The 26,469-nt window shown below is 40.9% G+C and overlaps 1 protein-coding gene across 3 annotated transcripts in view; it reads right to left on the bottom strand.

Moving 5' to 3' along the window:
* Positions 1–277: 277 nt before the first annotated feature.
* SERPINB11 (serpin family B member 11) overlaps positions 278–26,469 on the bottom strand; it is a 74,258-nt gene continuing 48,066 nt past the window's right edge. Inside the window, exons 1-8 of one of the 3 annotated variants that reach the window (XM_060614038.3) lie at positions 23,472–23,785; positions 18,419–18,603; positions 17,305–17,364; positions 16,001–16,129; positions 13,067–13,184; positions 4,337–4,479; positions 3,265–3,420; positions 278–1,161 (exon numbers count right to left, since the gene is read on the bottom strand). In XM_060614038.3, coding sequence (XP_060470021.1) covers positions 757–1,161; positions 3,265–3,420; positions 4,337–4,479; positions 13,067–13,184; positions 16,001–16,129; positions 17,305–17,364; positions 18,419–18,586 — 1,179 coding nt within the window. In that variant the 5' untranslated portion in view covers positions 18,587–18,603; positions 23,472–23,785 and the 3' untranslated portion in view covers positions 278–756. Of the gene's footprint in view, positions 1,162–3,264; positions 3,421–4,336; positions 4,480–13,066; positions 13,185–16,000; positions 16,130–17,304; positions 17,365–18,418; positions 18,604–23,471; positions 23,786–26,469 lie in introns of those variants that run through there. The other 2 variants (XM_060614039.3, XM_060614035.3) reach the window with 2 other exon arrangements.

Here is a 26,469-nt window from a genome sequence, read left to right as displayed (position 1 = left end):
TTTTTATTCATTGCATTATTGAAAAAAAAGAGACAGGGAGGGAAGAAGGTAGGAAGGAAGGAGAGAGAGGAGAGGAGAGAGGGAAAGAGAAAAATGAAGGAAAAATGGAAAGAATAAAGGAAGGGAGGGAGGCAAAAAGAAAAATCAGTTATCCAATTTAGGGCTTGAAAACATTTGGCCAAAAATTCCACGAAAATGTTGATTTAGACTCCTCCTTCTTCAATCTCCTTTGGTAAGTCATTTAATTACTGGAGTATATTAAAAATCTTCACAGAACTGAAGGCATTTTATATATTTATTATAATGAATACAGAATTTTGAACTAAAATTCATGATGTTATGTCTACACATGCAAGGAAAACTATATTTAAAAATCCAACCAAAGCTGAAGCCCTTAATTTAGTTTTCTGAAGGTAGATTGGTCACTTGTTCAAGAGATCACGGATATATACAAGTCAAGTAAATCTAACCCTTGAAAACTGTTCTCATTGACTTGATCATGTCACCCAGATAGCACTTAAATGAGGCCCCAAAGATAAGAGAACCAGAGAAGCTTTTTTTGTAAATGTATCTTCTTCCATGATTTCCATAATTTTAGGGTTCACCAATTCAAGGTATAAGTTGAGAGAGATCCTAGACCCATTTTGCTGATGAGCAAAGTAAGGCACAGAGGTGTGTAAGGGATGAGCTACTTTTAGTCATGGGTTTGTCCCTGTACCTCTTCTGTGACCCTGAGCCCCCCTCAGCCCCACTTGTTTAGGGAGAGGCGAGCTTGCCACAGAAGACGATCATGTTGGTAGGGATGTGCCTTATGAAAAACAGGAAAGGGTGGTTCGCCATGAACTGAGCTCGGATGGGGAGTCTTTTTACAACGAAGCTGTCCCCAGTAGCTGCTGCTGCCTCGGTGCCCTCTTCATTGACATCCACATATGACTTGTGGATGACCTTTGATAAATGCAGGCCTTTGGCTGGTGATATTCCAGAGAGATCAGCTTTGATTTCGTTGAAGATATCTGTCATCCCAAGGGAGTTTAGCAAAGCATTTAGCTCATACTTCATTTCAAGTTTGAACCTGGGGATATGGACTTCAACTTCCCTCTCTATCATGTTAGCAGAGCTGGTCCACTCGTAAAACGTCTTCATGTTCAGCTGTTTCTCTATCTAAGAGACAAAACACAGATGAGCCCATGTAAGCCAAACACGTGCCTGTGGCATTAAATGCCATTCGTTTTATAATTCTCAGTGTGAATGATTTCATGTATTGTTTTCTTTTGTACCTTGAAAATATGCTCAAGTCCTATCTGGGAAAAAACAAAAAAACAAAAAACACAAAGAATGTTGCATTCAGCCACATCTTCCCCATTCTATTGTCTACTTTCCATCGATGTTTCATAAGTAAACGCCCCAAACGTGTATCCTACAGTCTTCTGCCTTAACTCCCTCAGATGCAGACTTCATCTAAACTCCCTCTCTTGCCTCTGAAGTCCTTGTGTTTCCTGGATGAAGTCACCATTTCTTGATTTGGTTCTCAACTCCGAAACATTAAATCACACCCTCTATTACAAATTTGTTGCTCACTTGACTTCTGTGATGCCAGGAACCCCTCATTACACTGGCTTCCCTCCTGACTTTGCCCTTGCCCTCACTGCCTCTGCTATGTGACTACTCCCGAAGTCCCGAAGAACTGAGGTTCTACACACCTTCCACACCTCCGCTCAGCCATGCAGCCTACCAGGCCCCTTCTCATCCCCCCACCCAGTGCCATCATTCCGTGTAAGCCCTTCAAACCGCTCCCCTTGGGCATGTGATCCCTCCAGCCAGTCCTCCCCACAGCTCCAAGACCAGCAGGCCAAAGCCCATCATCCCACAACAAGAGTTGAAAACTTTTTGTCACCTTCTCTCCATCCTGACAATATACAATCAGACATAAACTATCTTTTCCTTTTGTCCTTTTCTGCCCTAATCTGAGTTACCATGATGCAAATCTGTCTTACTGGTCTCATATCTCTAGGGCATTTTCATGAGCATTTTGCTCTAGTTGGAACCCCAGGGTACCCTTGTTCACCTATTCATCTTCTACCCCTCCACCTGTGAGACATCAAGGTTACTCTACCAGGAGCCTTCCAGATCCCCTCATTGTCTACTCTCTCTACTCCCACAGGACTTCCGGCAGAGTATCATGGCACTTGTTACATGCTACTTATAACTGTGTGTTGGAACCACACATTTGTCTATGTTTCAGAACCCACTATGTCTATGTTCTATGTTCCAGAACCCACTAGAATTCTCAGCATAAACAATGTTTGGTGTATGAATGGCTAAACGAATAGATAAATGAATGCATCACAAGCTAATAAAGACCATTTCTACACTGCTTCCAAAATGCTATCTGCCTCCAAATATCTTCCCTGGCAGTCCACAACAGGTGCCCAGAGGTCTGAGCCCCTCTGAATAGGCCACGCCAGTATCACACCTGTTCTCCTGGCCACAGCCATGCTTCTCTTCCTAGAGGTCCACACACACACATCCCAACCCAGGTGCTTCAAGAAGCCTTCCCTAGGCCCCACCCGCCCGTGCCACATTGTTTAACCTCAAGCAGGCGCTCCCTGCCTTAGAAACCTCTGACTGGGACCATCCCGTCCGTGCATGTACGTCAGCTTCCTCTTTGTCATTCCCGCAGAGCACTGGAGAGTTCCAGCAAGGCTGGGGAGGTGCGCTCACTTCATGTCAGTGGCTTGCCTGCTTCTGTGCTAGGCAGTTTTGGCTGCAGCCAGAGAGGGGGGGCTTTGACCCAAACCCCTGCCACCACCATGACCTTTTCTCAATGGCTGTGGCACTCATTTCCCCTACAATAGCAGGATGCTAAAAAAGAGTGGTTGCCTCACGAAAGCATGTTATAACTGGGTTGGAAAAACTGCTCCCGAGTGGAAGGTGGCTTAATCAGATTGCTGTGTACTAAGACCCTAACCGGCATTACAAATCCATCACTAGAGAAAGATGCTTCCCAAATGTCAAGTAAGCAGCAGGTGCATGTATTAGTACAAGATGGCACTTTTGCCTCCTTGTGCCCTCTTTTATGGAACAATAGATTATTCCCCCTGGAATGCATGGTCCCGAAGGCAGGGCCCAGGGTCCCCCTTCCTCTCACAGCCCCTGCGGCCTACCGCTGAACCCAGCGTGTGACTGAATTAGGGACTGACCACACTAGCGTCACACACACGTGCACATGTGTTTCCTCTTCACATTAGCATTTTCTAACTTCACCTGTTCCAGGCTGGCCGTGCCCGCGGGAAGCAGAACAATCATGCTTAGTTTGTGGTTCACGTAGGGCAGCTCCAGAATTTGCATCCGCGGCTCCTTTATGAAGGCTAATTTATATGTTCCCGTTTGATACATCATTTCCACAAGTACGCTTTTACCCTATTAAAAAAGGGGGGGGGGGTTCTCATTAGGTACAACAGTCACATATTTGCATGCACATGTACGTATGCTGATGTTTTTGCAAAACACGAATATTTGCATTAACACTAAAGGCGTGGGTAAAATAAAACCAATAAAGGACACCCTTTATTACTTTCCTTTGCAAAGGTTATGAATTTTTTATTTTAAAATAAGTCATTGTTAGAGCCTGTCTAGTTCAAATACTATATACAGTCATCTACATATAAAATATCTTTTATATATTAGCTTGAGACGCATTCAAAACGAAGCTAGCGTTACCACCTAAGATGATTTATGTGGAAAAATGACATCATAGGATCATTTTCTTTGCTAATCCAATTGGAGGCTCTCTAGCAGAAAAGTAATACGGAGAGCTGTGTTGTGCTGAGAAAGCAACCCCAGCATACGTGGACAGAATGCATGGCTACGGGAAGAGGCTCTCTTATCTGCGAGAGGGGTGCCAGTGTCCAAAGGCTCCAGTTACGGGCCCCATGAGAAAGATTACTGGCACTTCGTGTGGAAAAATGAAAGTAAAATTCACAGAAAACACAATTAAAGAAACCTATGGAGGGGCGTCTGGGTGACTCACTCGGTTAAGTGTCCAACTTCGGCTAAGGTTGTGATCTCGCAGTTCGTGAGTTCGAGCCCCACATCAGGCTCTGTGCTGACAGCTCGGAGCCTGGAGCCTGCCTTGGATTCTGTGTCTCCCTCTCTCTCTCTGCCTTCCCCCCATTCACGCTCTGTCTCTCTCTACCCCCACCCAAATAAATAAGTAAATAAATAATAAACATTTTAAAACAAGAAAGAAACCTAGACCAGTGTCTTCACTGAAACTTTCTAAATTGGCCTTAACATTCTCCAGAATTTATCATCAGTCTGAAAACAAAATACTTACCCCACTTAGCAGAAAAGGGGTTTTAATTGTCTCTCTTTCCTGAAACTTATTTTGCCATTGTCCTTTGAAATATATGGCGTTCACCAGGACCATTACACAAGAAGGATCAATTGTGCCCTTTCCAAAGAGGTTTGTGACTTTTCCTTATAATAATAATTTAAAAAAAAAAGATAATATATTTGGATTAGAACTTGGGTTTATTGATAACAGAGAGTTGAACATTCACTAGAAATCTGGAACCATTTCTTATTTTTTTTTAATGTTTATTTGCTTTTGAGGGAGAGACAGAGCGCGATCAGGAGACGGGCAGAGAGAGAGGGAGACACAGAATCTGAAGCAGGCTCCAGGCTCTGAGCTGTCAGTGCGGAGCCCGACGTGGAGCTCAAACCTGCAAACTGTGAGATATGACCTGAGCCAAAGTCAGACGCTCAAACCGACTGAGTCACCCAGGCAGCCCTGGAACCATTTCCTTTTTAAGGCTAGTTATAAATTTGAGACACCAGAAGAACCCTTTTATCTCCTGGCCATGGAGGCTGCCCTTGTCAAATGAAGTTTATATCACAGGATTGAATGCTTTGTTATTTCTAATCAGAAGATGGCATCCGGAGAGTAGCTAGTATATTAGCTAATGATCCACTTGTCTGATACCTAGTCATATCCAATGCCTTCCTATACATTACTGCTTATTTAGAAAATCTTTAATAATTTCTTATGGCTTCCCTTTAATAGTTATCAGGCTTCATACTTACCAGCACTTCACCACATCCAAATAGGTTAAGCATTCAAAAGATTCACTGATTCTTACAATGTACTAGCAATTCGTGTATCACAAGTATATACCAACACTTAAAGTAAATACATATCTAAAAATCAGAATTTATAAAAAACATACAAGATGTTTACTGCTTTGTTAATATACTGTTCAAATTGAACACCAAGCCCCCTTGGTGCACCCTACTACGCTGCAATTTACAAAACCTTAATTCAATACAAGCTAGCAATAGGAAACATAAGGATATCTGGAACATCAGACTCTAAGCTTAATTTTTCCACTACTGTTCTAAGTAAATTAACAGATCTGAAAATGTGTAGACCTTTCCAAGCATTTTCTAACTTAATACAAAGAAGTGAATAAATGCGTATTTTAATCTTGTCACCTATTACTAAACTTGAATAACACCCATCAGTCCACCCATCAACAAAATATTGTTGACACTTCACTGATAAGTGAAATAGTGAGATACGAATATGTTAGGGGCAGTCTTTAGGCTCAGAGAAGTATTTATTTTGTTCTACTGACATGTTCTTCATAAATGCAATTAGCTTTAATTTAATACTTTGATGTTATTTCATCCTAATTTTATTACTTAATAAGCTTTATTTCTCCTGTACCAAGGAATATGATTGCCTACATTCATAAACCTCAGAGACTACCAGTACAATGAGTTGATGGCATAACCACACAGACGGGGATTTCAGCATGGTACTTCGTGCATCTCTAGTGGGATAGACCCAAAGGACAAAAAGAACTCCAAACAACATCTTAAGCTACTGTTATATTTTATTAGTATTGTTATTTGGAGACTGTGTGTATTGTTGGATGATGCGATTTTGCAATAATATTGGTGACATTGGAATCTGGGATTTTTGACACAAGATAAAAGGGAAATAGATGTAAAAAAGGGAGGGCTGTTAAGTAAAAATCCTATGAACTGGAATTTGAATTGGTCGTATCAGTAAGAAATTATTCTGTATTTCATCTAAAAAATGTATTCACTGAGAAGGCCTTAAACAATGACCATGCCAGTATCAATGGGAACTCTTGTACCCAGGCTATGGTCTCTAATATCATTTCTCATGAGAATGATCCAGGATTCCCGCGAGAAGTAATTCTAGGTCATCAGCAGGACATGAGTCTGGAACATCTGGTAAAATTAGAAAGCAAAGAAGCCATCAAATTCCACAAGAGTAGGGTCAAAAGGACTTAGGAGCCAATATAAAGATGGGACCCCTGACTAAAAGGAGACAATAAATTGAAACATCTCAAAATGTTTAAATTTATGAATTCATAATGATACTTTAAAAAGAAAACAGGGCACCTGGGTGGCTCAGCTGGTTAAGCGTTCAACTCTTGATTTTGGCTCAGGTCATGATCTCTGAGTTCGTGGAATCGAGCCCTGCGTTGGGCTCTATGCTGACTGAATCCCTGCTTGGGATTCTCTCTCTCCCTTTCTCTCTGCCCCTCCCCTGCTCAGCTCGCTCTCGCTCTCTCTCAAAATAAGTAAAAAAACATTTAAAAAAATCTTTGGGGAAAAACTCATTGGCTGTCTTCGAGGATGCTCAGAGGGAGTAAACGTTGGCTCAAAAACTGGTATTGAAGAGAAGGAATCTGGCATCCTTTTTTTTTGTTTTCCTCATATCAACTGTACTTAGAATAACCAAATATTTTATGAGTAGAAGTTTCTCATAATCCAGATTATAAAGAAGGAATGGAAGAATTGGAATACTGCATGGGGCGCCTGGGTGGCTCAGTCAGTTGAGCGTCCGACTTCGTTCAGCTCAGGTCATGATCTCGCGGTCTGTGAGTTTGAGCCCTGCATCGGGCTCTGTGCTGACAGTTCGGAGGCTGGAACCTGCTGCGGATTCTGTGTCTCCCTCTCACTCTACTCCCACCCCCCAACTTGTGCTCTCTCTCTCCTTCAAAAATAAATAAACATTAACAAAATTTTTTAAAGAAATAAATGTTTAAAAAAAAAGTATTTTTAAAAAATTAGAGCTAAAGGAAGCCAGGCAGTCAATGCTGAAGGGGTAAAGATCTCATAGGCAAGAGAAACACAAACAGATGAGCTCAACAGGGACTTCTGAATAATTTTTTCCTCAAGGTATAGTGAAGTTTCAAAAGTTTCCCCAAGCCTCGATAAGGAAAAACATGACAGAAACTGAAGACCAAGAATTTAAGAACTACTTTTCTCAGTGTCTCAGTGCTAGTGAAAAAATAATGAAGTTCAGGAGCTGGCAAGGTGGGAGAGATGTTTCAGAATAACACAAGGAGCAATCCACTGAGAATGTATGGCAATTTAAATACCTATGCACTTAAAAACGTGCAGCCTCAAAATATGTGCGGCAAAATTGGACGTAACTAAAAGGAGAAACGTAAAAATCCACAATCATAGTGCAAGATTTTAATACAGCTTTTCTCAGTAAATGATGATAAAAAGCAGTCAAGAAAGAAGCAAAGACACTCAAACACAGACATCACAAATAACAAAGTCAGCCTAACCGATAAAATTAAAAAATCTCACCCAGTAACTAAAGAATACACATTATTTTTAAGTGCACATGAAAATTTTACCAAAATTAAAACATATGTTTTACCTCAAAAGTCTCAATAAATTGCAAACAATTGATTATTATGTTCTCTGATTACAACAGAACTGAGCTAAAAATCAGTAACTAAAAAACAACCAGAAAATTTCCACTTTTAAATAACCCCTGAGTCAGAGAAGAAATCTCAATGAAAATTAGAAAATATTTTGAGGCCCCTGGGTGGCTCAGTTGATTGAGCATCCAACTTTGGCTCAGGTCATGAGTTTGAGTCCCACATCAGTCTCTCTGCCTCCAGTGTGGATGGATTCCACTTCAAACCCGCTATCCCCCTCTCTCTCTGCCCTTCCCCGCTCATGTGTGCGCATGCACGCACACACACTCTCTCTCTCTCTCTAAAAATAAAACATTAAAAAAAAGAAAATCAGAGAATATTTTGAACTGAATGATAATGGAAATACAATGAAAAATTGTGAGATGGAGTTAAAGTCATACCTAGAGGGAAAGCAATTGTCTTAAGTGCATATATTAAAAGAATGTCTGAAAATCAACTGTTCATCTCAAGAAAATTACAGAAAGAGTAGTAATTTAATACCAAGATAGTAAAAAGAAGGAAATAAATGATAATCATAAATACTCATGTAATAAAAAAACTACAATAGGGAACACACAAGTTGATTCTTTGAAAAGACTAAAAAATTACCAATCCATAACAAGTCTAATTAGGAAAAAAGAAAAAATGCACAATTCATGTTTCCAGAAATAAAAAAAGAGAAAACATTATATAACCAAAAGACATTAAGAAGGTAATACAACTTTATTATGAGCAATTTTATGCTAATACATTTGAAAATTCAGATAAAATGGCTGTATCCCGTGAGAAAAAAACTCAAAAACGTACACAAGAAGAAACAGAAAATATAAGTAGGTCTCTATTTATTAGAGGAATCAAATCTCTAATCAAAATCTTCCCACATAGAAAACACCAGGCACAGAGGGCTCACCTTGGAATTTATGTAAGATTGTTTATGTAAGATTGGCGTGAATTCTTCCAAATATTTGAAGGAGAAAAATTCACACCAATCTTGCATAAACTCTCTTTTGGAAATTAGAAAAAGGGGAGAAACACTGCCAACTGGTTTCATGAAGTGAGCATAACCTGGATACCTGAACTGACAAGAATATTTGAATAAATAAAAACTAAGGTCAAATTCTTTCATGAACACAGGTGCAAAACCTCTAAAGAAAATATCAGGAAATCAAATCTGGTGATATGCAAAAACCATAACATACCATGATCATGTTTTGTCGATCCTAGGACAAAAAGGTTGGTTTAACATTAAAAATCAATGTAGTTCCCTAAATTAGTATACTAAAGAAGAAAAATCATAGCTAAATAGATACAGAGAAGGCTTCAATATGATATGGTTAGTATCTATGCCTAAAATTCTTAGTAAACCAGAAATAGAAACTTCTTTAATCTGAAAAAATGCATTCATAAAAATACAGCAACAAACATTATGCTTAAATACATATTATCAAAACCATTCAGAAACAAGATATAAATCCAGAAACAAGACACAACGTAAGGATGCCCAATATCAGTACCTCTATTCAGTGGAAAGTCCTAGCCAATAAGAAAAGAAAAGCAGCAAGGAAGGCTGAAGAGGAAATGACTGTATTTATAGAAAATCTAAAATAATATAAGAGTAAACTAGAGTTATGAGAACTCAGCAATCTTAATATATGACAGCCAGTTATATGCTCCTACATCAACAACAAATAAAATTTGGAATAACTGATACTAGTAAAAATTCAGTAAACACCTCAAATATCTGAAAACCATTTGTCACAAGACATTAACATAGAAAAATACAAAATGTTAATGAAAGACATTAAAGGGGACCTAAATAGAGATAAACTTCGTGGAAGTGGATTGGAAGCTGAATATTATAAAGATGCCTGTTCTTCTCCAACTCTATAGACTCTATATCACTCCAACTAAAATTTCAACTAGAATATTGACAAAAATTGACAAGTTGATTTTAAAATGTACATGGATTCCACTTATGAGTAAAATCATATGCCATCTGCTCTCAGGCTGACTTATTTCACTTAGTATAATACCCTCTAGATCCATCCATGTTGTCTCACATGGCATGATCTCATCCTTCTTTATGACTGCATAAGAAAAACAACAAACGGGGGCATCTGGGTGGTTCAGCTCAGGTCATGATCTCACCGTTCATGGGTTCAAGCCCCGCATCAGGCTCTGCACTGACAGTGTGGAGCTGTTTGGGATTCTCTCTCTACCTCTCTCTCTGCCCCTCCCTTGCTTGCTTGTGCTCGTTCTCTCTCTCTCTCTCTCTCTCAAAATAAATAAGTAAACTTAAAAAAATGAATAAACAAAGAGCAGAATCAGACCCATAAATACAAAGAACAAAGTAATAATTGCCAGAGGGGAGGGGGTTGGGGGTTGGCCAGAATGGGTGAAGAGGAAAGGGAGATACTGGCTTCCAGTTATAGAATGAGTAAGTCAAGGGAACAAAAACCACAGCCTAAGAAACATAGTCAGGGATACTGTAATAGTGATGTGTTGGGACAGATGGAGCTACACCTGCGGTGAACACAGCATAATGTATAGACTGAATCACTATGTTGTACACTTGCAACTAATGTTACCAGCGTGCATCAACTATACTCAAATGAAAATAAATAAAATGTATGTGTAATGCAAAAGATCAAGTTAAATCAAGGCTCTTTGGAGAGGATCAACAATGGACTTAGACTTCCAGCTATCAAGACATATTATAAAGCTATTATAATTGTGGTATTTTCATGAGAATAAATAAATAGACAAATGGAGCCCACTGAAGAACCCAGAAACAGACTCACAGATATGATCATCCGGCTTATGAAAAAATGTACGTTGGAGTGTAATGGTGACAGGATCCTTTTCCCAATAAACAGTGGTATGTGAAGTAGATGTCCATGTGGAGTGGAATGAACTTTTAAATGAATCGTGACTGTAGTGAAACAGTAAAGCTTCTAGCAGACAGCATAAAAATATTTTCATGAGCTAGGAGTAGGCAAAAGATTTATTTAAAAGTATGCCAAGGTACTGACTATAAAAGAAAAGATTGATAAATTTTGCTCCTTTGAAATTGAGAACTTCTATTCATCAAAGGCACCATTAAGGGAAGGAAAAGACACGATACAAAATGGTAGAAATTACTTGCAACATACATATTCAGTATATGCAAAGAATTCCCTAAAAATGTGTAAGAAAAAAACCAGACAAATCATCCTGATGTATGGACAAAATATTTAAACAGGCACTTTACAAAGGAAGATATGAAGTGTATAAAAATGTTCAATGATATAATTCAAAAAGGAAATGCAAATTAAAACTAAACTCACTACAATGGCTAAAGTTAATAAGACTCACAGGTGTTGGCAAAGTTGAGGAACAAATAAAACTCTCATTCATTGCTTGGGAAAGTGCATTGGCAAACCACTTTAGAAAATAGTTTTGGGGGCGCCTGGGTGGCTCAGTCGGTTGAGCGTCCGACTTCGGCTCAGGTCATGATCTCACGGTCCGTGAGTTCGAGCCCCCCGTCGGGCTCTGTGCTGACAGCTCAGAGCCTGGAGCCCGTTTCAGATTCTATGTCTCCCTCTCTCTCTGCTCCTCCCCTGTTCATGCTCTGTCTCTCTCTGTCTCAAAAATAAATAAAAACATTAAAAAAATTAAAAAAAAAGAAAACTGTTTTGTATCTATTCAAATTAAATACACACATACCTTATATGGTCAGCAATTTCATTTCCAGGTATCCATCCAACAAAATCACATACAGTATATGTACCAAAAGAAGTGAATCAAAATGCTGATAGCAGTGCTGTTCATAATAGACCCAAACTAAAAATGTTCCGAGTGTTCATTAAGACTCAGTAGACTGGATAAATATATTTAGGTATTTTCAGAGAACAAAGATAGACATCAATGAAAATGAGCAAACCATGAAACATGTAGTCACAGGGACGAATCTCACAAAATGTTGAGCTTAAAAAACCGTAAACACATGCTTTATGATTCCAGTTAACATGAAATTTAAAAATAGGCAGAACTAATATATAGTAAAAGGAGTCAGAGAAGTCTTAATGTTTGGCAATAGGGTGGGTTCGTTTCTGGGAGGAAACACGAGAGTGGCCTTGGAGTGTGCCCTTCCTAGTAACTAATGTTTTATTTCTCTGACCTGCTAAAGGTAGAGGGGGGTTACCTGAGGGCATTTGCTTTTGTGATAATTTCTGCTTTGTGATAATTCATTGAACAGCAAACATATACTGTATATATTTCTGTAAGTATATATATATATATACACATACATATACACACACACACACATATATATATATATATATATTTCAGTCAAAAAAATTATTTTAAAAATCAAGATAAGGGGCACCTGGGTGGCGCAGTCAGTTAAGCGTCTGACTCTTGATTTCAGCTCAGGTCATGATCCCAGGGTCTTAGGATCAAGCCCCGCATCATCTACCCCACTGAGCATGGAGATTAAGATTCATTCTCTCTCTCTCTCTCTGCTCCCCCAAACTTCCCCCACTTGCACTCTCTCAAAATAAAATAAAATTAAATTAAATTAAATTAAAATCCAGACGTAAGAAACATACTGACCAACTGCAATGTATAAATGTTACCTGAGTCCTGATTCACACAAAAGCGAGACAATTGGGGGGAATACAAAAACTCGCTGCATATTTGTTAATATAAACGGTTATTTTTAACTTGCTATATGTAATAATGGTGCAGTGGTATTTTCTTTTAAATAATTTATATTTTTGAGAGACACAACCTGAAAAAAGATATCTGGGCTTTGTCATGGAAGAGGCAGTGAGAGAAGAGTGAGAGTACAGATAGAGAATTGGCCTTAAGTAATAAATCTTGCAGCTGAGAGGTAAATAAGGATTCACTATATTATTCTCTCTCTTTTTTATTTAAATATTTCCTTAACTAGATGTTTTTAAATAATGAAATGAACACATCTTTAAATCTAAATATTTAATCTGCCATTTTTTGAAGAAGTATTTGACAACTGCAAGATTGATTTTAAAATCACGAAAGGCGGATTTCAATTTAATTAAATTTAATTGCAGAATGTACAACCCTTCTATAAAGTAGAAATACTGTTCTCATTCTCAGAATCACCTGGCTTAGCTCACAATCAGGACAAATGATTGTAAAGAATATTCCAAATTACTCCCTTCTTGTCCTCCCTTGTTGATCTATGTTAGGTCCTGGAGGTCACCCAGCTTCCTTGTTAGCACTGACTCAGGGAGTTTATCAAAACAGTGCAATTAAAGTTTGAAGACACCCGTGGGACTTATTCTTACCATTAGTTTTACTTGCAACCCAAGCATTAATAGTTTTCCTCGTTTCTTCTGGAGACCGTTCAAAATCAACAGTTTGCGGCATGGTTTGATACAGTTTCTCAGAACAGTTTAGATATTGCTGTAAAAAGAAAGGACAATAGCACAACACAAAAACAGTAGAAGGGAAGCAAAAGCCTACAGCTCTATGTGTTCTAAAAATCACAACACAGAGGGGTACCTGGGTGGCTCAGTCGGTTAAGCATCCAACTCTTGATTTTGGCTCAGGTCATGATCTCATGGTTCATGAGTTTGACCCCCAAGTCTTGGGCTCTGAGCTGACAGCATGGAGCCTGCTTGGGATTCTCTCTCTCCCTCTCTCTCCATCCCTCCTCTGCTCGTGCACACTCTCTCTCAAAATAAAAAAAATGAAACTTAAAAAAAAAATAAGTAAAATAAAATCGCAACACAGAGACAAAAGCAGCTCGTGTTTATATGTCTGAAAGGAAGCCTAATCCATGTATACTTATTCTTTAATTTTTTTTTTATGTTTATTCATTCCTGAAAGACAGAGAGAGACAGAGCACAAGCAGGGGTGGGGCAGAGAGAGAGAGGGACACAGAATCTGAAGCAGGCTCCAGGCTCTGAGCTGTCAGCACGAAGCCTGACACGGGGCTCGAACTCACGAGCCGTGAGATCATGACCTGAGCCGAAGTGGGACGCTCAACCGACTGAGCCACCCAGGCACCCCCATGTATACTTATTCTTAATAAAGCAAATGGATTTAAACAAATCAAACAGCTTTCCAAAAGGAATGTTCAGAAGTGTTTGGTTGTCTCTTCTGCCCTATCATTGGCATTCTTTGTTCTAAAATGCTCAAAGCAAAATGACAAGTTACAATTTACTCTCACTGCTCTGTCCTCTCAAACAGACAAATGGGAGTCACTGCCCTACATTCTAGATGGGAAAACTGAGGACTAGAGTGACGAAGTGATTCAGGACCGGGGTGATTACATTTTGCTTGTTGGAGGCCTAACAGAGGGCTTGGTCTCCCCGTGGTATTTGTATCAACCTCCCTAAAAGCCACTATAATTAAAATGGTAATAATATTCTCCGGTGGACATAATTGACATTTTTTCAACTTTATGTAAAATGTGAACAAAAATAACTTAAGGAATTCACTATTTTACTCACCTATACTAGTAATCCAAGTAAAAACAGTGTGCAAAATCAGTATAAAGAACCTAGCCCTCTCTTTTAACCAAGTTCCCAAGCTGGCCCCAATATGACATTCTGGACCCACCACTGATTACCACCCATGCATGGCCCTTGATTTCTAGAACTGGGAACTTTCCACTGCCTCACTGCCAAGACAGCAGTCAAATCTACATCGACTCAAATGAAATTGTCTGCTGTTCCATTCTTGAGACCTTGGGGACATACCTCTATGGTATGTCCATAGTAGGACCCAAGGCCCCACCATGAACTGAGCAGGATGATACAAGACTTAGAAATATGGCAGGTAAGAAAGTGGCTGCCTGGGGTGTGGCTTGCCATTTGCTTAACTGGGTTCTCTTGTGCCTAAATCCATTATAGAACAAAAGGAAAGCTTGCTAAGAGCAAACTCTGGGCCTCGGGATGACTCTTGTCCTGAGCTGGTCCAACTGTGGCTAGAACATGCTTAAGTGATTGTCCTTAATCCATGAGATGAAAGTTTTTCCAGACAGAATCCTGGGATAATAATATCTCATGCACGATACAGATCATGACAATCTGCATGACACTAATGAGGAGCTTCACATTTTAGGAACAGATGCATTCGTCATTATCTCAAATCAACATTTCTCTACTACCTACGTCCAGATCACTGTTTGGGGAAGACACGGGGCAGGAGAGAGAGTATTCCAACTTTAGGGACCATGACTGCTAATCCCTACCACATCAGCAGGCACTCCATAGAAGAGTCACTGTAAGCTTTTAGGACAGTAGGAAACAACACTTCTGAAACAGGTCCACACCCCAGGATGGACCACCCCAAGTTGCAAAAATTCTGACAATCAACTGTTAAGACACAGACTACATTACCAGACTAGAGGAGAACATTAGAAATTCAGGACTTCATTCTGCTTCCCCGAGCCAGCATTTAAATAAAACTGGTCAAATAAAAGCTATGTCACTGAGGCTAGCATTTCACCTTAATCACATCAGGATAACACAGCAATTAAAACAGGAAGATAGATTTGGATAGGGGTCGCACTCAGGCTTTGCCACTTAATTATCTCGGCTACCTTTGTCAACTTGACTTTTCAGAATCTGCCTCACAATTGTAGAATTAATGGCAATTTTGTACTTATATTAGGACTATGTAGCAGTTAATGTGATAAGACCTACAACGTATTAAGTAGAGTAAACGGCACATGGTAAACACTCAATAAAACTACATATTACACTACTGTTGGGAAATGTTATAAATAGTGTTAGAATCTTGAAGCTAAAAGGGATTTAAGTCTAATTCTCTCATTTTAAAGATAAAGGTGACTTTCCCAAAGTCATGTGTCTCACAGGGAACAGAATTCACATCTCTTGGCTCCCAGTCCGGTATGCTTCCCATTGATTCTTAGTACTCTGCCATTAAAGACCTCTGAAGAAGGGGCGAGAAACGTATTTTGCTTTTTCGTGATCCACAAGAGAATTCTTAACTACTTTGTTTTGTGCTTCATCCCTGACCTTGCTGCTTGGACAACTTTGGTGGTTTTTGCAAAAATAAAATTGTTATGTGATATTTCACAACTTTAAATGGGATTTTGATAAAACCATTTCACTGAAACTCTAAGTCAGCTCAAAATTTAATCTCTTACAGATGAATGCCATGTGGCTCTGCTCACTCTTCCCTTATTTTATGGTTTGAAACTAGAGGGTGCCAAGACAGCTGTGGGTCACCATTCCAGACGGACTTACCTGATGGAACATCATCGCCTTTGTCCCGTAGAGTCTGTTGGCCATGCTGAGGGTATAGTTAGAGTCTGGCTGGTTAATTTGAGAGAATAAGACTCCAAACGCTGAATGAATCCTTCCAGCTTGGCTGCACTGAGGCACCAATAAACAAAGGATGGAGTATTAAGTTGCTTGATTTCTTGCCATTGGAGGGTTATAAATAATGTGGAAACAGTAAGCAGACAGCAAGGTGTTTGCCTCTGAATAAAAGGGTAGGGAATACTAACAAGCAAAGAGTTGGGGAGTTTAAAGCATATTCCTTCTCTAGATTTCCTCCAGCACAACAATCTCAGCACTCTGTGACCTTAGTCACAAGTTGTGTGCAGAACTGTAAGCTATTGCAAAACACACAAGCACTTGTTGGCCCCTATGGTTAAATCCAAAAGCACAAGTTTTCATAAAGAGATCCTAGTGGGGTCTTTAGGGTGACGATCCAAGTTTTGCTGCTGTCCCTGTACCTATAGAATCATCTCTGTCACGCTCCTTCCAACGTCTCCATTTTCTGTGTGACCATGGAACCAAACACTTTAGCCCTTTGCTGAACTGATCTCACCCATCCAACCCATTCCCAGGAGCAATTCTGTTAGACCTATGGCTTTGAGGCATCTGCACTCAAGGACATTATTGGGGTCTACCCACATTCCCTGAAGCAAAGTTTCCCAAACTACGGACGTGCTTTAATCTCCTCACAACAAGTTGGGTTCTGTGAAGCAAGTATTTTTTGAACCTGTATGTATTTATGTGTTTTCTGAATCAATCACAATCAAACACATAACCATATCACGTGTGAGTTCTAATTTTGATGTCAACAGGAATTCTCCTACTAGAGAGAAGTGGGAATCACAGTCCCAGGCAGTGTGGGCTGGGCAACATCAGGCCCCGTTTTCCTGGGGTCTAACTATAAGGCAATGGGTCCTCTCTCAGTGACCCCACTGCAAAACTCTACTCCCTCACAGATGAGGCTGGCAGACTCAGTCCCATGTTGAGATTTACAGCACAGTCCATGAAAGAACAGAAAGCTTGAGCAAGAATAACAATAAGACATATGATAAAAGCTGGGGGACTTTAATACTGTAATTATTTTCATTATGTTAACTGTATAGGCTGTAGCAATTACCAGGAAGACTAAAGGACTTGACCAACGGAGACAATGCTGCTGGGTCCTTTAGGGGCCAAAGAGAGGCTCTGCCACTCAACCCCTGCACTATTAGTCCTTGGTGCTCTTATGTTGAAGAGCATTTGATAGCTCAGTAGTGATACTATCATACCTTAGCTGAGGCCTTGAACTCTGGTTTTAAGGATTCTGCAATACGATTAAAGTGAAGCACCTAGGAAGGAAAAAGAGGAGTCAATTGATATCAAAAGCAACATACAGTCTATAAACGTGAATATTTACAAGTTATCTGTTTTTCCATTTCAGAAAATGACCAATGATAACAGCTAACATTTAGTGATGTCATCTTCCGGGTACCGAACTAAGCTTTGGCATATCTTACCGAATCCTCGTAAGAGCTTCGTAAGTAGATGCTATTATCCCCATTCACGTAGGGAAACCGAGATCAAGAGAGAGGTTCCCTGACAACTGTCTGTCCATCTCCAGACAGTAATGAGGCTCCTCTGCCCCCTCCTACTGTTCTCAGGCCCTTCACTATGACAGTGACCCTCTAGGGTCATGTAAAACATCACATGGTGTCCCTTTACAATATCTACTTTAAGCCAAGAAAATCATGAAAGTGCATCAAAATATGGAGGAAAGAAATAAAGGACAAACAATAATATGATGTATAAGTATCCAAAGAGTTGTTAAGTGATATTCATCTAGACTTTCCATAGCGATCAAAAATACATATAATGGAAAAATCACTATGTATCAGCCTTTGTAACCAGAAAAGTCACCCCTTTTCTCTTAGTCTTTCTGTTTCCCCACGTGCAAAATAGGGATAATAATCCCTACCTACCACATAGGGCTGTTGTGAACGTCAAATGTACTAATGAATTATTTTTTTTACACTTGAGAGCTTTTAAAGTGTTATTAAGTTTTTCTATTGGTTGCAATCCTGGAGGGCAAGAATAGTATCACACATGTGTTCTCTGTCATATTTAAATCACTGAAAAAAAGTGAACTCCAAAAGTAAACTACAGAAGGGTATGCATGGGAACACCAATGGGAAGGAAGAGACTGTGTTGCGTTTATTGTGTTATTTGCACTATAAGTATTGCATCATTTAACCATTATTCTAAGAAATACGATTTTCCCAAATGTGTTTCTTCAGTCACAAGATGGCAGAATTTCCTTGGTATCAAGATGCGTGTATCTGGCTGACCCAGACGGGTGCACAGAACACGTGAAAGGTCTGTGGAAATCTCTACTGTGTTCCATACCTTCTCCATCTGCCCTGCACTGTTTCCTCTGGCCCCAAGGAGAACCATACTTAGAGCATAAAGCAGACTCAGTGGTGAAAAGAAGATGTTTTCTCCTACGTTGTGCCTGTTCAGCTCTTTGAACACATCAAGGCAAAAGTCAACGTTTGCTGTGCTGAGAGGATCCATTTTATGCCAAGCACTACCTGAGAACACATGGAGGGAAAAAAATCTCAGAATATTACTTGGAAGTACAGGTAACACATAGAGTTCGGTTATTAAATTTCATGAATTTATGAGTCTGAGCACACTGCTTCGTGAAAAATTACATACTAATGAATAGAAGTCACTAATGAATAGAAATCACTAATGAATAGAAGATTTAGTGTTCCTTTCAACCAGTGGTTCAAAGCTGTCTCACTCTCATTTGTGAACATTTAAAAGTAATTGTTCTGCGGCAGAAGAACAGAAGGAATTAGGTCTTCGTGCTCTTAATGTCAATGCTACAAGATCCTCCTCATCCTGGAATTTGTACAGAGAAATTCTCTAGCTACACAAGTTCAGCCAAACAAGTTGCTTTACCACTAGACTGCACACCTTCACAGCCTCACAGGAGAACACTTTTCTCTTTCCAGATACCTTCAAGTTCTCCCCAGATAGCACTGTAAAAACATTAACTACCTGCTGCTCATCCCTTCATTTCCTTTCCTTTCCTTTCCTTTCCTTTCCTTTCCTTTCCTTTCCTTTCCTTCCCCTTCCCTTCACTCCCCCTTCCCTTCCCTCCCCCTTCCCTTCCCTCCCCTCCCTTCCCTTCCCTTCCTCTTCCTTTCCCTCCCCTCCCCTCCCCTTCCCTTCCTCTGTGCTGAGAGGACACAGATTTCATGAATCCACTTTCATGTAACCATGCACTTCAGAGAAGGCTTCAGGATCTCCATACCCCAGGGGCCAGCCTTGACTGGCCTAAGCCAAGTGAGGTAATTCTGTCTCCTGCAACAGTGACTAATTGGGTACCAACTTTGAGTTATATTCTGAGGATCCAATGTACAGCATGGTGACTCTAGTTAATAATACAGTATCGTATAGTTAGTTGAAAGTTGCTGAGAGTAGATCTTAAGCATTCGTGCGCACACACACAGAAAGTTAACTGTGTCAGGGGTTGGATGTGATCCTGGGAATCATTCCATGGTGTTTATGAATATGAAATCATCACATTGTACCTTTTAAATATATACTATTATATTCGGCAGTTATTGCTCAGTCAAGTTTGGGGGGAAACAAATAAAATTTTAACGATCAGAAGGTGCCGTGATTCTTGCCAATAAGGACAAAAGGTCATTGCTGGGCTTCTAGAAGAGGCTTCCCTCTGATAAAAAAAAGAGAGAGAGAGAGAGAGAGAGAGAGAGACTCACAAGAGGAAGACATCCCTCTTCTTCCTCTTGTTTTGTCTTCATGTGACTACTATCACAGCAGCGACTGTGTGACCGGGATGTAGCCAGCCCAAGAGGATAAGCCAGACGTCGGAGAGGAAAGGTGGACGGAACCTGAGTCCTTGCTGATGCACCATTAAGTGGATGGATTAATCCACCCTGGATCTGTCCTACCTTGGGATTTCTCATCATGTAGGATGATGTTTCCTTATATTTTAACTCATTTTGGTTGAGTCTTCTGTTACTTGCAACAAAAAGCACCCCAGCCTCCCCAGGCATTTCTTCCTACGCCCTTGTCCGCTAGGACCCATTAGCCCACCTGCCTCACATTCACACATGTCTAGCACAGCTGCATCTTTCTCCCTTATTTAGTTCGCCAGCGATCTACAACTACTTTGTTCTTCTTCCTCTCATCTTCTAGATTACAGCTTCGCACTCTTGTAGAATTCAAGTCTAGGCCTATATTCTGTAGGCTATTATGACAGGTGACCAGTCCACTGCCTCCGCCCGGGTATGTTTATTTTAGTTACTAACTTGCCTTGTTTTCAGTACATATCTGAGTTGAGCTCACTGGAAGTGTGTTCTCTGGGGCGTGACTCTGTTGGCTACTGATGTAGGCATTCGTGTCATACCTCTCACTAAAACATACTTCTCTGTGCCTTTAGAGCCAAAGGAAGCTAAGCTGAAGGTGAATGCCTTAGAACTGGGGCTGGGAGGAGGGTGCACAGCTCAGCGCTTCTCGGGCAGAGACACCTGAAAGGAAACGTGTCGCTTGTAGACTTTCAAAATAATGACCCACCAAATTTATATGGCAAAAATGGTGATGACACATCCCTGTAATTAAAACTGGTTGTCCTAAAATAATCATTAAGGACTAAGTGCTATGTATTCGAATCATCAGACCACCCAAGATAGTATAATAGAGCCTAGCAGTTATATTATAACAAGCCTGGACTGCATTTTTCTTTGCTTTGGACAATTTTTTCTAAAGGTAGAACACAAGGGTTTTGCTAATCTTATTTAATGAAAATACTAGCACGTGCCTTTAACAGGATACTGTTCTTCAAGTTAGTTTTAATACAGCTCTCTGTAGCTGGTCTAATAATAACAATATTATTGTTGTTATTCCAGAGCGACATGGATAGAGCTTGAAAGCTCTTTATTTCACTACCTTAATAATGAAACCAGTTTTGGTCCAATAATGAGGCATGTCCGAGGCAGATGCTCTTTATACTGCCTTCTGCGTTTCGGTAAATGGGGTTAGCTAAAGGAATCAGGTTCTAGAATGAAATTTCAGATTTCAGATTTATAAGTGAATGTAAATTTATTCTTCTTACATCTACATCATCATATTGTCATTATTAAAAACCTGCCTACATATTAGAGTGAACAGTAGCCCTACAGTTATGGGGGCACCTACCAAAAGAGTCTGGAATATACTGATAGACCACCTGTATGAGCCACCTACTTTTATATTACTAATCTGTTGGTTACTTTCTCTTTTTTCAACCACAAGCATAGAAAGCAGAAGTAATCACACCCCTCAGTTCTTGGCACAGCCATCATTAGACCATAATTCTCTTCTTGGCTAACTGACTTCAACCCAATTCATTTTCTTTCTCCTCCATCCCCGTAGACAACACTTATCATTCGTTTAAAGCATATTCTTATACCTACATGTGTCCTTAAAAAATATTTGTTTCTTTATGTAGCTTTTCATTTTCATAAATGAGCTTATATCAAGTAATTTCTTTTTCACCGAGTACTTTTTTAAGACTCATCCGTGTCACTCTGGAAACATCATCTGTTACTTGCAAGTACTGTGCTTTTGTGCCTTTGCATTTTGCCAATCCATTCCCCAGTGACAGACGCCCAGACGGCCTCCTCCTCATGTCGTCACCAGCAGTGCTGCGATGGGCATCCTCACACAGACCCCCCGATGCTCCCGTGTGAGATCTCTTCACAAAGGAAAGGACTGCATCACAGGCTCCATGTACATGCCAAGCACTGCATACGTTATTCAGAGTTTAAGTCGTACAGGATGGGTCGGGTTACCCCAGTTTTGCAGACAAGGCGGTGAGGGGTTGAGAAATTCACATGGCATACGTGGGGTGGCCATGACATGAATGCAAGTCCACGTCTTCTGAAACCTATGCTCATTCCACTTGCCACTGGACACATTCAGATAAGCTTTTATTTGAGGTAACATGATTTTACTTTTGTGGCACTGTGACTATTATCCCTAATTGATAAGGACAGCATCTTACCAGAAAAATTAAGACATGTTGTCCAAGATATAAGGCATTAATAGGCTTAATCTGTTCACGAATGGTTACTAAATATAGTATTATTTGCCTCACTTCACAGTGAGATCTTCTAGCTCTCCAAGCATTTGGTTCACAATACCAAGAAGAGAAACATTAGGCTTAGGTTTTTCAACAATTACTGGGAATACATAATTCTAATTAATTCACGAACTTTGGCATTTGGCATGTCTATTTGCAAGATAGAGTTTTCACTATCGTTAACCTAGCTCTTAAGATCTCTATTTTCATCATTCACTTTCCAAGGCCCCACTCTTCTTAGTACAACAGAGTGTCCATACTAATCTTAAACTCAATAGATTTTATGCAGTAACCTTGACTGACAATTTCCCCTACATCTGAGTAATTGTCTTTGGAAAACACTGAGACGCAAATATGTGGATGAATTCGCCGATTCTTGTTAACTGAGTAACTTCCTCACTAGATTTAGCGTTCTTTGAGGGCAGGGAAAATCTACCGGTGAAATTATCAGTGTCTTGCACAACCACCCAATCACCAACACATATTAGAGAAGTCAACATTATAAACAGTTTACAGTTTCTGGTCTAATTAATATTATGCAGTCAGTTGCCGAAAAGAGGATGCCATGAGGGACAGAAGTCCCAAGGCACAAAGAATCCTACCAAAGATGCACAGACCCCAGAGAAGGTTCCACCCAGGAGATGAGGGAGAGCTGACGTGCCCCTAGAAGTAGAAGGACTTTGAATTGAGCTCCCAAAGAAGGAAGGAATTGCAGAAAATTCCTTGTAGTGTATCGTCCTGCCTGCTTTTAGACTGAAAAAACCCCTCCCAAGCAAAAGGAATAGGTCACCTGGAGGCTGCCGTGGGAGAAAACCAAGAAAAAGATGCCGGAAACTGCAGCCCTTCTAGGTTAAGAAGGGGGATTTCTAGGAAAAAAATAAAAAACTATTCAGGAAACGCGAAGAGAGGACATGTCTTAGAGGGGGATGTTGGCAATAAAGTACTGAAAGAGGACACAGCACTGGAAGGCATTCTTCCCAGGACATCAAGTTATTGATAAGGCCAGTCCAGTGCAGTTAAGATCTTCTAAAGAACCAAGAAGAGTTTTGCTACACAGAGGCCACGGCCATGTGTAACCAGCTCCGTTCTGGATAAGGGTTATTGGTAAGTAGAAAGTATCAACAGAGTTCTGTTTTGCTAAACAAATCAGAGGTTGGAAATTAAGTCAGCCTGCCTCCAGGATTTTAAAAATGCACACCATCCACGTTAATGTATTAACAAGCATGATAATGTACTCATCAAGGGATCAGCAAAAGGCACGCTCAAAGAATAATCTTCGCCCTCGTGTGGCTCATTACACACCTGTCCAATCGTCCTGTTTTACTGCTCTTATCTGTTCGGGTCTGGCAACAAGCGCAGCTGAAACACTGAAGCACAGAAATACTTCTCTTTACCTTTGCTGCTTTCCCGGGTGAAGCGGACAATTTGGCAGGTGAGATTGGAGCTGTGTCCCTGACGAGGAAATATAAAGCCTTCACTTTTTGCCCCTCCCTTTCCATTGTGTCCTTAGTGATTCAGCTCCACATCCGCCTGGCAGAAAGCACAGCCCTGGGAAGGAAGTCCCTCTAGAGGCCACCCGGAGCTGCCTTGCATCTAGGAGACTCTCAGGACGGCCAGTGCTTTCTGGAGAAGTGTGCAGTGCTTACCCGCCTTCTGCCCTGCTAAGGAGGAAACATTTGCAAGCCTAATCTCTATTCGAGAAAATAAGCTGTCTTTCTAAAAGGAGTACCTGGAACATATTCAAGTGGGCAGGGCCGTGTTCAAAATTCCAAAGACTGCTGTTTCCGTGTGCACGGCACAGAGCAATTCAAAAAGAAAGCTCTCGGCTGTGGCAGAAAGATTCCAGCCATCATGGCTGCTTCCCGGCCCGAGGCCCATTCATCCCGAGATTTTCTGAGCTCTGTTGCGCGGAGTAGATGTTTTTGTGCGAAGCTTCTGCAATCTGCTGGCAGGTAATTCCTGTCCCATATAAAGGACATAAGAATGAGCTCAAGCAGGACTTACTCTGTGGTTTCAGTTTAAAAGCTTGGTAGGAACAACAAGCCACCTCTACCTAAACTGAGTTCAGAGGTATGATTCAGCGCCATGCAAGAAAGATTACAAATTAGGGGTAGAGATCAAAGCTGGAGACAAAAAAAAAAGGGGGGGCTGTGCAGTAGTCGAGAATCAGCGCCAAGAGACAAGCCTAGCTTCCCAGAGGCTATTCTTGCCCGTGTGATCCAGAGCCCAGCCTCTCCGGGGGAATACCACTGTCCACACTTAAACTATGATGGCAGACTGCACTGCGCTTGCGATAAGAGAAAGCCCTTTACGGCCAGTGATTTTTCTTTTCAACAGGATGTTCTCCCCTAGTCGAAACTCAACCATTCTAAAAGACATTAAGAGCCAGAAGAGTGAGATGTAAAATTGTGGCCCTAATAGCCACCAGGCCCATAAGATTCTCATAGAAACAAGTGTATACAACGAACCCTACGGAACTAAAAAGAGTCCTAGATCTGTCCAGTCTTTTTTGCCCAGGGCAAGTGTTTTCTGTCATGAGCCCATTCTGCCTGGGGGTTTCCATCCACTTGGAAGCCTCGTGTCCATGGCTAGCACTCACCTTCCACCTCTTCAGCTTGTCTCATCTCCCTGCAGATCTAATAAGGAAAAGGCTGATTTGCTTAGCTTTCTTGCTATCTAAGGATTGAGCTGATCCAAGATCTTCTCCATCCTTGGTCTAGACGGAACCCCTGTTATTTTCCGCTAGAGAACAAGTTCTTGCACTCCATTTGATTTTTTTCTTCCAGGTGGAAGGATACTCATAACACTCTTTGTCCCTCTTTACTCTCTCACCTACTCCTCCTTCCCCAGTGTCCCAGCCTGGATTCCCCAAAAACAGAGCCTTAGACAAAGTCTTGCTTGCCTGGAATTAATTCAGGAATGATCTCAGGGAATAGAAGAGAAAGAAGGGGTCCAGGAAAAGACAAAAAGCTAATACGATGATTGTTGTAAGGTGGCCACCGATACCTGATCCCATGGACCTTCAAAGGAACCTTATAAAATGTATCTCAGAACTGTCCACATAGAGGAAAAGTGAGGGAAGCATTTATCCCCACTGGTCAAAAGTGACCCCGTGGGTTTTAACTCGGGTCGTACTTGTACGCACGTCAAGCGTGCACATCCCACACCAGGGCATCAGAAAAGCGGCGGAGCCGGAAGCAACATGTGAGTGGAGATGTTATCAGGTTGCAACGCACGAAGGCATTGAAAGCATGTGCACAACCCATAGCCTCCCAAGCAGCTAGATTAGGTGGGTGACAGAATGTCCAGTGGCTCAGAACAGCTGTCCCACCCCTCTAAGCCATGACCTTACCTGTAGGCAGATTTGGGAGAAAAGCTGCCAGTTTCCTTATGTGGGTGCTAGCTACCCAAAGGAAGTGCACAAAAGACTCTGGTCTTTTCGTCCTGCCCTAGGTACTTCCTGGGGCAGTGCCCCACATTGAGGGTCCAGGAATTCCTATGACTAGGTTGTACATCTGTCTAATTCTGTGGACAATAATTTTTTTACTGTTTATTTATTTTTGAGAGAGAGAGAGAAAGAGAGAGAGTGAGCACGAGTGGGGGAGGGGCAGAGACAGATACACGCAGAATCCAAAACAGACTCCAGGCTCTGAGCTGTCGGCAGAGTCCAACGCGGGGCTCGAAATCATGAACAGTGAGGTGATGACTCGAGTCGAAGTTGGACACGTAACCCACTAAGCCACCCAGGTGTCCCTGTGGATGATAATTAGAATCCATTGCTGCCTCATACCTAATCCAGTCTTTCAACCTATCTGACCTGTCATAAATATTTTGTTCTCCATCTCCCTAATTCTTCACTTTTCTCTCAATATTTTTCAAGACGCAGGTGAGGTAAGAGTGTTATTTACTGGACCTCATAGCCTACGACAGTTAGCATGGGCTAGAGACAGAGTACAGGCTGGATTTCTGTCCCCAGCTATTCCCTCCTCTTGGGCAGACCATCTTGATGATGGCCTCCATCAGGAGTTAAAGAAACATCTGGGGAGCCTGGGTGGCTCAGTCGGTTGAGCGTCTGACTTCATCTCAGGTCATGATCTCGCAGCTCGTGAGTTCAAGCCCTGCGTCGGGCTCTATGCTGACAGCTTGGAGCCTGGAGCCTGCTTCGGATTCTGTGCCTCCCTCTCTCTCTGCCCCTCCCCTGCTCACGCTCTGTCTCTCTCTGTCCCTCAAAAATAAATGAACATTAAGAAAATTAAAAAAAAAAAAAACAAGAAGTTAAAGAAAAATTTTAAGAAAGAAC

Source organism: Panthera onca, chromosome D3 (assembly GCF_046562875.1).
Source record: "Panthera onca isolate mPanOnc1 chromosome D3, mPanOnc1 haplotype 2, whole genome shotgun sequence".
In the NCBI taxonomy this organism is placed as follows: Eukaryota; Metazoa; Chordata; class Mammalia; order Carnivora; family Felidae; genus Panthera; species Panthera onca.
This window is presented reverse-complemented; position numbering and strand designations above follow the sequence as displayed.